This window comes from Stegostoma tigrinum, chromosome 27 (assembly GCF_030684315.1).
Source record: "Stegostoma tigrinum isolate sSteTig4 chromosome 27, sSteTig4.hap1, whole genome shotgun sequence".
In the NCBI taxonomy this organism is placed as follows: domain Eukaryota; kingdom Metazoa; phylum Chordata; class Chondrichthyes; order Orectolobiformes; family Stegostomatidae; genus Stegostoma; species Stegostoma tigrinum.
This window is the reverse complement of record NC_081380.1, coordinates 34,719,374-34,733,841: the sequence shown is the minus strand read 5'-3', so window position 1 is coordinate 34,733,841 and position 14,468 is coordinate 34,719,374. Positions and strand designations below refer to the sequence as shown.

The 14,468-nt window shown below is 40.7% G+C and overlaps 1 protein-coding gene across 1 annotated transcript in view; it reads right to left on the bottom strand.

Moving 5' to 3' along the window:
- Positions 1 to 14,468, bottom strand: part of vps53 (VPS53 subunit of GARP complex) — a 226,629-nt gene that overhangs the window by 86,944 nt on the left and 125,217 nt on the right. The window contains exons 14-16 of the mRNA XM_059655282.1: positions 11,879 to 12,121; positions 9,232 to 9,379; positions 2,711 to 2,793 (exon numbers count right to left, since the gene is read on the bottom strand). Coding sequence (XP_059511265.1) covers positions 2,711 to 2,793; positions 9,232 to 9,379; positions 11,879 to 12,121 — 474 coding nt within the window. The remainder of the gene's footprint in view (positions 1 to 2,710; positions 2,794 to 9,231; positions 9,380 to 11,878; positions 12,122 to 14,468) is intronic.

Below are 14,468 nucleotides of genomic sequence, written 5' to 3'. Positions count from 1 at the left end.
GTCCCTCAGCCTTTCCTCGTAAGATCGTCCCTCCATACCAGGCAACATCCCAGTAAATCTCCTCTACACCCTTTCCAAAGCTTCCACATCCTTCTGATAATGCGGTGACCAGAACTGTATGCAATGCTCCAAGTGCGGCTGCACCAGAGCTTTGTACAGCTGCAGCATAACCTCAGAACTCGATCCCTCTACTAATAAAAGCTAAAACACTGTAGGCCTTCTTAACAACCCTGTCAACCTGGGTGGCAACTTTCAAGGATCTGTGTACATGGACACCGAGATCTCTCTGCTCATCTACACTACCAAGAATCTTACCATTAGCCCAATACTTTGCATTCCGGTTACTCCTACCAAAGTACATCACCTCACACTTGTCTGCATTAAACTCCATTTGCCACCTCTCAGCCCAGCTCTGCAGCTTATCTATGCCTCTCTGTAACCTACAGCATCCTTCTTCACTATCCACAACTCCACCGACCTTGGTGTCATCTGCAAATTTACTAACCCATCCTTCTACGCCCTCATCCAGGTCATTTATAAAAATTACAAACAGCAGTGGACCCAACACTGACCCTTGCGGTACACCACTAGTAACTGGTCTCCAGGATGAACATTTCCCATCAACCACCACCCTCTGTCTTCTTTCAGCAAGCCAATTTCTGATCCAAACTGCTATATCTCCCACAATCCCATTCCTCCAAATTTTGTACAATAGCCTATTGTGGGGAACCTTATTGAACGCCTTGCTAAAATCCATTTACACCACATCAACCGGTTTACTCTCATCTACCTGTTTGGTCACCTTCTCAAAGAACTCAATAAGGTTTGAGAGGCACGGCCTACCCTTCACAAAACTGTGCTGACTATCCCTAATCAATTTATTCTTTTCAAGATGATTATAAATCCTATCTCTTATAACCTTTGCCAACACTTTACCAACAACTGAGGTAAGGCTCACTGGTCTATAATTACCAGGGTTGTCTCTACTCCCCTTCTCGAACAGGGGAACCACATTTGATATCCTCCAGTCATCTGGCACCATTCCTGTCAACAATGACAAGTTAAAGAACAATGCCAGAAGCTCGGCAATCTCCTCCCTGGCTTCCCAGAGGATCCTAGGATAAATCCCATCTGGCCCAGGGGACTTATCTATCTTCACTCTCTGTAGGATTTCTAATAGCTCTTCCTTATGAACCTCAATCCCACCTAGTCTAGTAGCCTGTATCTCAGTATTCTCCTTGACAACATTGTCGTTTTCTGGAGTGAATACTGTCAAAAAATATTCATTTAGTGCTTCCCCTATCTCCTCTGACTTCACACACAACTTCCCACTACTATCCTTGATTGGCCCTAATCTTACTCTCGTCATTCTTTTATTCCTTAAATACCTATAGAAAGCCTTAGGGTTTACCCTGATCCTATCCGCCAGCAACTTCTCATGTCTCCTCCTGGCTCTTCTGAGCTCTCTCTTTAGGTCTTTCCTGGCTACCTTGAAACCCTCAAGCGCTCTAACTGAGCCTTCACATCTCATCCTAACCTAAGCCTTCTTCTTCCTCTTGACCAGAGATTCCACTTCCTTCGTAAACCACGGCTCCTGCACTCTACAGCTTCCTCCCTGCCTGACATGTACATACTTATCTAGGACACATAGGAACTTTTCCTTGAATAAGCTCCACATTTCTAATGTGCCCATCCCCTGCAGTTTCCTTCCCCATCCTATGCTCCCTAAATCTTGTCTAATCTCATCGTAATTGCCTTTCCCACAGCTATAACTCTTGCCCAGTAGTATACACCTATCCCGTTCCATCACTAAAGTAAACATAACAGAATTATGATCGTTATCACCAAGGTGCTAACCTACTTCCAAATCTAACAACTGGCAGGGCTCATTACCCAGTACCAAATCTAATGCGGCTTCGCCCCTTGTTGGCATGTCTACATACTGTGTCAGGAAGCCCTCTTGCACATACTGGACAAAAACTGACCCATCTATTGTACTTGAACTATAGTGTTCCCAGTCAATATTTGGAAAGTTGAAGGCCCCCATGACAACTACCCTGTCTCTCTCACTCCTATCAAGAATCATCTTAGCTATCCTTTCCTCTATATATCTGAGACTAATCGGAGGCCTATAGAAAACTCCCAACAGGGTGACCTCTCCTTTCCTGTTTCTAACCTCAGCCCATACTACGTCAGTTGACGAGTCCCCAAACATCCTTTCTGCAACGATAACTGTAATACTGTCCTTAATACTTCTCCTTACGTGGTAATGGCAGATACAAGAAGCTTGCCCAAAACCCTTGCCACTTAACATGTTTCCTTAGCCTTTCTGTCCAAGGGACCAACTTCAGCTTATCTATGGCTTTTTATATTCTTACTGTAGCTTGTAGACCAAAGATGACATTTTACACCATTGAATGGAAGAGTCTCAAACTCTCTCACCCAGAAGAGGAAGAAACACTCATCACATTTAAATAATACTTGGGTACACACTTCAGGTTGCAGAACCTACAGAGTATCGTTAAGAGATGGAAAACATGTATTAAGATGGATAGTCTTTCTCGATCATTCAAGGCCGAATTACCTCCTCCTGTGCTGCAAATGCTACACTGCTGTGTGGTCGGGTACGTCTGCAATTGCGAAGCATTTATTTTTAAACTGGTGAAGAGCAAACTGTGGACCTGTCGATCCTCTCACTGCTTCTACTCACGTGCTGAAGGTGTCCATTTCTGTCATCAGGTTAATCCTTTCCACCAGACTTGCGTCCACTTTTTCTTTGAGTTTCTCTTCAAGCTTTAGGAGAAATGGCAAATGCCAATAACACACAGGTAACAAAGCAAATTAGGGAATATTAAAGGAAAACAATGAATTAGCATAATGAAAGCTGTCAAGTTACATGTTACCAACTACACTGCTAAGTTTGGGTTTCGACTCAATGCATTTTGTTTTCTTTGTTCCCATCATTTGAGCCCTTGCTTTCCTCCGAATCAGTGAACCTTTATCTGGCCGTTATCGCTATACTTTTTAAGCACACCCCAGGAATTCAAGACAGAATGTCTACCATTCATATCACATGTGAGCATATAATCTAGCCCGATTCTGAAAGGCAGTAAACATACTGTTGCATCTGCCAGACAATTCTACAGTAAATGGACAAGTCAATCCACTGAAGATTAATAGTAGTTCTATATAGTTCAAATCATAACTAGACAAGCTCAAAATCCATGACAAAACATTATTCAGCTTTACTTTCAATAAATTTAGAGAGTGCTTAACTAGATTCAGAACTTGAGTGAGCCAAATGAAATTTACAAATTTAAATTTAGCTATCAATCCAAGATATAGTAAAACAAATCCTTTTCAAATGGATATACATTTATAAAAACAAAATCTGTTAAAGTAGCGAAACAGTTAAACACTGCGTGCAGTTAAGTTGCTTTTATATGTTATGACCAAATTGGTTACTGTAATGTGAAAGGATTCTTTTCATTGTAAACAGTTGATATGTATATTGTAGACCGTACTCAATTATTCTCCATTTGTGGAACAGATTCATTAAACAATTGTACTCCCACACACACATCAAAATTTCTACTTATGTATAACAATTTATGGCTGAATTAAGATGTAGTTTGTAATGCTTTAACAGAATACAGGCATTATGTTGGAATAGGACATGCTGACTAAATTATCAAGATTATATCTTATAACAAAAGATGGGTTATTTCCTGAAGTGCTTGAAAAATCCATATGGCAGATTAACCCAATCACCAAATCGTGATTTGAAATCTTGAGAATGTAATTTTATTTATTTAAACATAATTATTACAAGAAGTAAAAAGAAACTGTAGCAATTACAATAATTTTTAACCCTTCCTCAGTCTTTCTGGTTCCTTGGATCATAGAGACAACAGAAGGCTTTTTGGCCTCTTCAGCTTATTCACTGTCGTTCAACGAGGTCATAACTGATCTCTATCTTAGTACAATACATATGGGTCCGCGATATTCCCTACTGTACCCTTTAGCTACTTTTTAAATAAAATTATTGACTGAACTAGCATCTGTGGCTTTTTGTGGGACACAGCTGTGGAACATTTCATTTAAACAGCAAATATTGTGTAAGCTAAGTAGTCACCACAGTGTGTTACTGACAAAGGGTTGCTTATGCCATTGTATGGAGGAGGCATTGAACAGAGATCCCATTGCACGTGTCAAGCTGGATGAACACAGCAGGCCAAGCAGCATCAGAGGAGCACAAAAGGTGACGTTTTGGGCCTAGGCCCAAGGGCTTGGCCTGCTGTGTTCATCCAGCTCTACACTTTGTTATCTCGGATTCTCCAGCATCTGCAGTTCCTATTATCTCTGGCCCCATTGCATGTTCTTTGAATCCACAGCAGTATTCAATGCATATGGAGCTCTCCCATTTAACTTAACATTGTGCTTGGGACATTACTATGAACAAAATCGCTGCGGAATTCAATTACAAAACAATAGAGACTATGCTTGAAAAAATCAACTGTATAATTCAGCCATTCGCAGCTCCTCTAGCTACATCTGTTGCTTCTTCACTTGCCCCCTTTGGCAGTGCACCATTAGCTCATTTAATCTATCCTAGTCTCCATCCTGTCACAGACTTCTCCTTTTCTTCCCCTCACCCTTTTGCTTATTCAAAACTTCTTACATTGCTAACTTTTCCCAGTTCTGAAAGAAGTTGCAGACCTCTAACGTTAACTCTTGTTTCTCTCTCCACAGATGCTGCCAAGCCTGCAACAGTACTTCTAGCATTTGCCGTTTGTCTCTGATTTCTCGCATCCTCAGTATTTTGCAATATGTTCTTGGACATCCCAGACACATTTAAAGGAAATATATGCAAGGACAAGATTTTTCATTGTTATGGCACTTTAGGTAGAAATAATTGGCATTTCTAAAGCAACTTTCATACACACACAATATCCGACAGCATATCTGAGATGCAATAATTAGCGTAATATAGGTTATACAACCAATTCTGCACAAAGCATGGTTTCACTAAGACAATGAAATAAATGACAAGAAAGTCTGAATTCAATGGGTTGTTTCTAAGATAAATATTGGCAAAGACATTAGCAATACTATCTTGCTCCCGTCCAGACAGTGCTGTAAAGACTCTTCCATTCACCTGAGACAGGGGGGTTTAATATCCAAACCAAAAGATAACACTTCCTGGAAAAACAGCATTTCTTCAGTACTGCAACAATATGGATCACCGGCCCAAACGGACATGTGAAGGAGATGAAGAAATACACCCAACCAAAACCGTACACTCAAAAATGGAGAGTTATCAGTGTAGTCAGTGTAACAAATCTTTGGCTGTGACTTTCATTGATTGCTTTTAATAAAATGACTTAGCATTAAACAGTGGCAATTAGTTCACTATTTCTGTTCCCTGACCAGGTCAACATCTAAACCAGTTTGTCTAGTTTTTCCACATACTGTTTAATATTTTACTTTTTTGAATTTTCTCTCAAATGTTGCATTTGTCTCAGCCGTTTGTAAAGGTGCACTCTAGACTCTAATAGCCTGTTTTATGGAAGAAAAACCCAGCTTCCCCATTTAAATAGCAATATCCTTGGGTTATAGCAAAATTGTTTGGTTTATTTTACATTGCTTAATGTATTTGATACCCCTTATTTAATGTATCGTTTTTATTATAACAAAAATTGCTGAATTCCTGCCCAAAAAAAAGCAACATTGATCACAATTAGTTTTGATGGCACAGTTTTAAAACTAGCATTGATGATGACGAGGCTGCTTGTTTAAGGAACATACACAGAACTCATTAGGTTGCGGGAAATCAGAGCTGCCAAGAGCACAAGCAATATCTTGCCACAGTCTAACGAATATGTTAAATCAAAACATACAGCGGATGCAAGCACAAAAATCTCACCGTCTGTTATAACTGCAATTTCCTTTTGTATAAGGATCATGGCAATGCAACAAAAATAGGTTTATTTTGAGACTGAGGCCCTTGGTTTTTTTGTGTGCATGTCTACACAGGCCGTAGCCCTCCCTCGCCAGGAATCAAGGAGCTGAAAAAGCACAGAAAGCTGAAGCAGTGTTTGTCTTCCAGTCCTGAGTGACCACCTCAAAATCCACTGGAAATCAAGACTGCCAACTCACTAGGGACAAAAAGTGCAAAGGGAAACGGGTTCAGGAGAAGTTTCCAAGCATGCAAGGGAGAGGAAACTATTTTTTGCGTTAGAAGAGTGATTTGGTCATTTATCCTAAGCAAAATTGAATTTATAGCAGACAATACTGGCAAATTGAAAAGACTGAGTGATAGCATTCTGAATAATTTCTATACAAGGTAGGCACTTTTTCTCAACATTGAGCATTAATCCAAATCTTACAAGTTAGTTGACAGGAATTATATCACTCATTAGGTAATGAAGTAACAGGTTTTAAATAAAGTGAGACGAAAAGCACTGTTGAGAAGTGAGAGACAGTGACATGGGAACAGTAGATAACATGGTGGCTTTGAACACAATTTCATAAACTTGGATGTTTTTTGATGATATAGGACCATTGCAATTATTGTACCAAAGGCAATCACAGAATTACGTAGTTGTTACTTGGCCCACCACTTCTGTACTGGTTCTATTCCCTAGTGCCAATCTACTATTATGCATTCCTCCCCCCCCGCATGTTCTGGACACCATCTCTATCCAAATAATCATCCAATGCCCTCTTGAATGCCTTAATCGAACCTGCCTCCACATAATTCCAGGCTGCACTTTCAATATCTTAACTACTCGCTGTATGACAAAGTTTATTTACATATCACTGTTGCTTCTTCCGCAAATCACTTGAAATCTGTGCTTTCTCATTCTTTACTTTGCTATGAGCAGGAACAGCTTCTCCCTACCTACTCTCGCCAGGCTGTTCATGATCATAACAACCTGTATCAAATTTCCTATCATCCTTCTCTCCAAGGAGAGCAGCCTCAACTACTTCAATCTATATTCATAACTGAAGTGCCTCCCATTCCTGGAACCATTCTTGTAAATCACTTCTGCACTTTCTCCAACGCATTCACATCTTTGTTGCGTCCCCACTTGCACAGAATACTCCAGCTGTGGCCTAAGAAGTGTCTTGCGTAAGTTCAACATCATCTCCTTGCTCTTGTACTCAATGCCTATATTAATAAAGCTGAGAACATTGTATACTTTATTTACTGTGCACAAATACTGCCAGGTCCCTCTGTTCCTGCACCCCCATTAGAACTGTAGCCCCTGTTTTATATTGTCTTTCAAAGTTCAATGATGTACAAAATTATTATAAAACTGAATTGTTAAATAACTAGGCTGATAAAGTTGGAAGCATTTTAGTCCTAGTGTTCAGCCCACAGCAGTAAACAGTCCCCAGAGGCTTCTGTATCACCGAGCCAGGTAAACAATAAGTGCTTGAGTCACACAAATCAATATTCCTTCCGGATTCAGTTAACTGAACTCAAATCGATTGATTTAAACCATCTGGGCTGTATGAGATGTTGTGGCTTGTGTCAGTCTCCCCTTATTAACATCAGGGGCTGGATTTAAGGGTGCACTTTAAAGCAGTCCACACACCACCCTGCTCAGGCTGAAATGATGTGGGAGTGGAAAGGGGAAGGGCAGGGGGAAGCCTGGCTTTGAGCAGCTGCCCTGATTGCCCTGAGGCAGGACTTCTGCCCCTCAGCAACAAGGCATCCAGCCTCAGAGAACAACCAGCCATTCACAGGCTCTCCCAACATCAACAGTGCCATTGGGAGCACTAAGCCGTTTTGGTACTACAGAAATGTACACAGGAAGATGTCTTGCACTACAGCCAGTCTGCAGGCCTCTAAAAGGAGATTAGGGACCATTTAGAAAGAGCAAGAAAAGGTAACTTGGAGGGTTGAATGGGTGGGGGCACCTGATGGGCAAATGTAAAAGCTCAGTTGCTCCTTCAAGAATTGTTCTGAGATACATTTTATCTTTTATTGAATTATTCTGCAGTGAATTTTGGTTTGTTTGATGTTGGCACCGGGTTTCTGAAATGTCAAGTGTTTCCTACAACATCCTTCACACCGATGAGCACACTATTTATAAGAGGATAATCAAGCTTTTAAAACATAATGTGAGGATAATGGTACAGATATATCTGGCCATCACAGAATGAATTTTAGACCATGAAGGTCAATTACAGTCCTCATACTATGTTATGTTACTAGCTGTCTCTTTTCCTCTCACACCACCTGCTGACAGCTGACAACAGCTGCATTGCCATTTTATAAAACCTGGTGTAACTAATCAACTGCAAACCTGAAATCAAATTTTAAGTACCTGTAATGCTGGGATTGGCAGTCTTATTGACAGACAACACCCCTTCAGTCCAATGTGTGATTGATAAATTAGAATTGGCAACATTTGGTATCTCTCTTGCTTGTAATACTCTGCACTGCTTTTCTTTAGAGTACTTTTCATTTACTGTATCATTTTAGTGTATAACAATGAACAAACTCCCAAACGTAAGCCTTGAGGCAATAAGCCCTTCTTAATATTTCAGCATGGCCGTAGAGGTGAATCACAGATCAACACTTCTGCCAAAACATACTGTATTTGATATATTCTAGCTGAGCCAATTCAAACCAATTCATTCCAGAGTCAAAATCTATTTCTGTACAAAGTGGAATAATTTTGGATATTTCTCAGAACTAGTCATGTAACAACAACTGGTACAAAGCTAACACACAAACCCGCTTGCGAACATTAATGATGGGCTATTGTTGTAGATGTGCCCAAGCTATTTGAGGCTTCTGAAACTGGGAGCTGTCGTTAGTTCAAGCTTTGCTGTGAAATTGCTTTACCTTGGAATAAAGGATACGTACTCCTCTGATAATTCGAGACTGCATGTTAGAAAGTTAACAGGCTCCTCACTGCAATCTATCTTCTTAAAATTTAAAGTCACTTAGACTGAAAAAATTGTGTTATCTGGTAATTTAAATTAAGTAACTTTGTTTTAACATGAGAACAAGTAGTTTCCGTCATTAACAATCAATCATTCTGGTCCACACAAAGCTTCAATATGTGTTCCTTTGTGTCAGCAGTACGAATTGCACTTGAGCCACAACATGTTTTTTGTTTTGCACTTAAGGTATATAGGCAGCAATGTAACAGTTGCTCTCCCAACATGCAACTCACATGCCTCCAGGCCTTCCATGCAAAGGTTGCTCACCTGTTGTGTTGTTGCCAAGCAGTATTCAGCTGTGCTGAGAATGCTACAAATGAGGCAGAGCTCCTCCACAGTGAACTTTGCAACCTCTGAGCCTTCCTTCTCCTTCAAAAGGCTGGAAATGGTCAAACCACCACTGCTGCTTGTAGTTCTGAAGAGAAGAAAATACTAAATGACAAGGGAGCAATGCAGTAAAACAAAGATGTTACAGACTCCCAACTCCATTTCCATTTCATTCTCTTTGAGTTGAAACCCTCCTCTTCATCGCCCATATCCAACTTTGCCAAAGTCTTCCTTTTTAAGCCTTCTTTTCAAACTAAAAATCAGACAAAAGGTCTTCAATGTAAAATATTAACTACTCTCTCCAGAAACCTACCACTATTCTTCTCACCAGCTACTGCATTCCTCAACATTTGGTTTCAAAATTTTTGCTCTGGTTTACAAAACTGTTCATACCCTCCAACCTGACTTCTGCAATCTCCGGTGTTCAAATTCAGACAAAAGATACACTATTCTTTCTCTCTCCCTCATGATCAGACCCTTAAAATATCATGAACTGCACTCTGGTACTGGATTGCTAAAAGTCACATCCCTCAGCAGTGTTCCCTCAGAACTGTTCCCTTGCTTTGATTATTTGCTGTGATTCTCATCCCACCATTTGCTTGGTGTCTGATTTTCCTCAAGTTTCCTTGAGTTTCTTACAGAAACTGAGCCACTTTTCTCCTGTCGTTAAAGGGAATCTCTCCTTCAGCAGCAGTAACACATGCCTATCGGAAAATTCATACTTAGTGAAGTGAAGTCCAAATTAGAATACCCAAAATCATAATTGTTATTTCAATTTGCAATCCTTCCCCACCACATTGCCAAATAATTTTGAGGTGCATCATTGATATAGCTTTCTCTTGCAGTAAACACCAGTTTGAGATGCAGCAGACCCAAACACTCGCCCCCATGCTCACCATCAGCATGAACACAGCTGACAGGACAGCACTATCGTTTTACCCTTTAAATGTTTCAGATTCAAAATCCAAATTTCAAATTCAACATGTTCTTCACCAAGATCTTCAAACACAGCAGCTGATACAGGACACCACTCTTGACATTCATATCATTACTGCGTGGTCTGTTTGAGAAAGTTCTCCTCGAATTGTAACCACTATAATCAGTATAGAACACCACAACTGAGGTACTGGGTGCAAGAACCTTAAGCTAGAAAATCCTCAACAATCCAGAAGTAAAATCATAGACGTGCTAACATATTCTTGGGCGGCACAGTGGCTCAGTGGTTAGCACTGCAGCCTCACAGCACCAGCGACCCGGGTTCGATTCCAAACTTGGGTGACTGTCTGTGTGGAGTTTGCACATTCTCCTTGGGACTCCGTGGGTTTCCTCTGGGTGCTCCGGTTTCCTCCCACAATCCACAGATGTACAGGTTAGGTGGACTGGCCATACTAAATTGCCCAGTGTTCTGGGATGTGTAGATTAGGTGAGTCACAGGTCATGGGTCTTTTTGGGATTCTCCAAGGATCGGTGTGGACTTGTTGGGCCAAAAGGCCTGTTTCCACGCTGTAGGGATTCCATGATTCTATGAAATCTTCATTAATTAACAGGCTTCAAACTGAATTTTCCATTTTTTATTGCCCTTCTCTCCTCACACGGTTTCCTCATATTGCATGTGTTCTTTAACAGAGTAGACAAGAACAACTATCCCTAAGTGTTCGCCATGCTGTCACCTGGCCAGCCACTGGAGGATCTCAAGTGTCCCTGGACCAACAGGTCCTAAGCATTGGCTCACTCTATGAGGGAAATGCTTTGGACTCAACAGGGTTCTCCAAAAAAGTGCAGTTCAGCTTCAAAGCTCACCATTGTAATCACGATATCATCGCTGTATGGTACCTATTGAACTTCTTACATTTTAAACATCATTGTTTAATCATATCCCAATGTCACTGTAAGCACAAAGGAAGATAAAGAATTTTTCCATTTGCTACATAGGAAAACAGTGCATTCCTTTCAAATAACTGTACCCATTGACCATTATTAGGACCTTCAGATTCAATAAAACTGCTGGTTCCGAAGAACAATGTTGAACAGAAAGCTTGCCAAAAATGTGCACACAACCTGGCAATCTGAATCTGTGTAGTGCCATATATGGTGAAAATGATTGCAATCCATTCCAATTAAGACCAGTTGTTCTTTCTGCTTGCATCCGATTTACTGAGTCTTCCCATGCTGTGCCTAGACAAACATTAATGCCAGTTGCAGCTAGAAGAAAATCTGCCCTTCTGCACAAAAGATGAAAAGTTCAACAATCACCCCAGTACATTATATTAGAAACTTAATGTAAAAAAAGTGGACATGAACAAACTTCAACTTGGAAATTAATCTTGAATAGAGCTTAAGAATTATAAAATGGCCCATATCGGATTGAACTCTTTGTTCTAATGACAATTTCTAGGTCTTAAATTTCCAATATTCTCAATTTTACTGGACAGTATATATAGGGCTTCTCATTTAGGAATGTAGCTAATTAAAAGGGATTACACCGATTTAGGATGTTATTACTGCAGATTTGAAATCAAGTAATCATTTGCTGCTGATTACAGAGGAAATCCTTTGCCTCTCTATTTAAAGGCCATTTCATACTCACTTTGGCAGGTTTCCGGAGAGGATTTTCAGTGCATATTCTCGCAGGTATTTCTGGAATATGGTGGTTAGAGCAATCATCGGCTCTCCAGTGCTGAGTTGTGAGCACTGCACCATGCATTTTTTGTAGTAGACAAACAGATCAGCACAGCTAGGCAGCACGGCACCCCCTTCATCAGTGTTAGGCTTTGGAGGGCCTTGGGCTTTAAAATCTGCCATAAACCTATCAATCAGTTCACTGAGATTCCTGGCAAAGAGAAAAACAAATAAAAAATATTAGACGTTTGAAATAAGGATCTGGGATACAACTGAGGCATGAAAATGCTCCTGATTACATGCGTGATATAGCATGAGGGAAATTAGTGCATATAAAATGTGCCAGAAAGCAGCTTTCTATAAACCAAAGTTCAAAGAATTAGATCTAACTGCAGGGTTTTTCTTAATTCATTCATGGGCGGAGGGCATTACTGGCCAGGCAGCATTTATTGCTCGTCCCTAATTGCCCAGACAGCAGTTAAGAGTCAACTGCAATGCTGTGGGTCTGCAGTCACGTGTAGGCCAGACCAGATAAGGATGGCAGTTTCCTTCCCTAAAGGGCATTGGTGAACCAGATGGGTTTTTCGAGGCATGGTCATCATTAGACTCTAAATTCTAGATTTCCTTTATTGACTTCAAATTCCACCATCTGGATTAACACAGAGTCAAGCAATATTATTGCCCTAGTGGTATTACTAACAATAATTAATTACTAATACTAACAATATTATTAACAATAATACCACTAGGCATTGCCTCCCCATACAGTTTCCATACATCATCTCCTAATTTTCCAACCTTGCTAAAACAAATGGTCACACCTTAGTTCGGATTAACGAGTAGCTATCTAAAACGTTAGCTCGCCTTCTCCCCTTAATGTCTAATCTGTTGTGTTTTTGATGTTTCTAAGGAATTCTTATACCAAGTTAGATAGGCCACAATCTTCTATTATCCAATGGATCCTCTCCACAATCTGGTCCACCTAATCGAGTGCTTGAAATTGAATTGGAAACGATTTCAATGCTAGTGCACTGGCAGTTCAAGCAGTAGGCAAGGTTGATCACTTGATCCAGCTTGATCACTTCACTAATTTATCTTGTAAATGTACTTCCTTTCTTTGTTCAGTTTCACATGATGCACAGAAAGGAAACAGTTTGGAGAGGGTGCATATCTTCCTACTTCAGTGTTTTCTATTAAATCAAGTAGTTAGTGGCAGGTAGAGTTGTGCTGCCTTTTACACACGTGAAAGCAAGGTGGGGGGGGGGGAAGAAAAAGAGCAAGAACGAACATTCTAAACACAGAGAATACTAAAAAGTGGCACTTATTCATGTGATGAAACATTATGAATTGGGACTTCATAAGATAGGAAGTATCGTGGCATTATTGGTGGAAATGATGTACCTGGCATACAAATCTTCTCAACTTGCTGAGGGCTTATTTGAAATCACCAGCTTTCGAAGCGCTGCTCCTTTGTCAGGCAAAGTCACCTGATGAAGGAGCAGTGCTTCAAAAGCTTGTGATTTCAAATAAACTTGTTGGTGGCTAACATGGTATCATGTAGCTTCTGACCTTGTCCACCCTGGTCCAACACCAGCACCTCTACATCATGCGGAGGGCTTGTGAAAGCTTTGAGATAAGATTATGGCAACAAAGCAGCCAATCTTACCTGGACCTAAGTGCACAAGTCTGTAACGCATTCCTTTTTTATGCTCACTGTGTGGTGGATGCCTCCCAAACAGCTCACCAACTTCACAAGCTTTCTGACTTAGGGACTTAACTTGGCTGCCAGCAACACACACTGTGGCGTTAGCTGAAGCTCCCACTCAAGTTTCTGTCCAGAGAGCCGAGCACAAAAGCCAGGCGAGCCATGACAAAGGGAAGACTGAGCCGATGGACGTCCCATTTTTGACAGAGTTATTTATCTGAAGCCCTGTATGCCTTCTGAAGTGGTGTAAAAGATCCTAGGGAACTACCTGAAGAGCAAGGGAGCCTAGCTGTTTATAACCCTCAGCTAACACAAACACGGACTGTCCAGTCATTATCACATTGTTCTTTGTGATAACATGTTATGCTCAAATTGGATGGTGCATTTCCTACGTTACAATAGCTATGCTTTAATGTATTTAATTGGCAGTATTTTGAGACACCCCGAAGGTCATGAAGACATTTTATAATGGAAATTCTGCCTTTATTATTACTTCCTTGTTCTACTTACATGAGGGATCAGAAGCAAGAATGAGGTGCTGACAATGAAAGTTAAATGCAGTATCTTGTCACAAGCACATAGGGGTAATTACATCCTTTGACCTGCCCACCCCCATGCAGCTGTCAAGGTTATCCAATGACTAGCAGAACTTTACAGACCAGGTAGCTTCCAGCTTTCATTGCTGTTCTGCACTGAATTGTCTAACTTCAGTCAGGGCAGTGATAGAGACACTAGTGGGAGATGAAAATTAGCCAGAATTTATGATCCTGATTACTATTCAGGAACCCCTGTCTGAAGTGCACTTCTTTGGATACCACGTGAATACAAAATCTGCCAGAACTGTAAAAGTCAC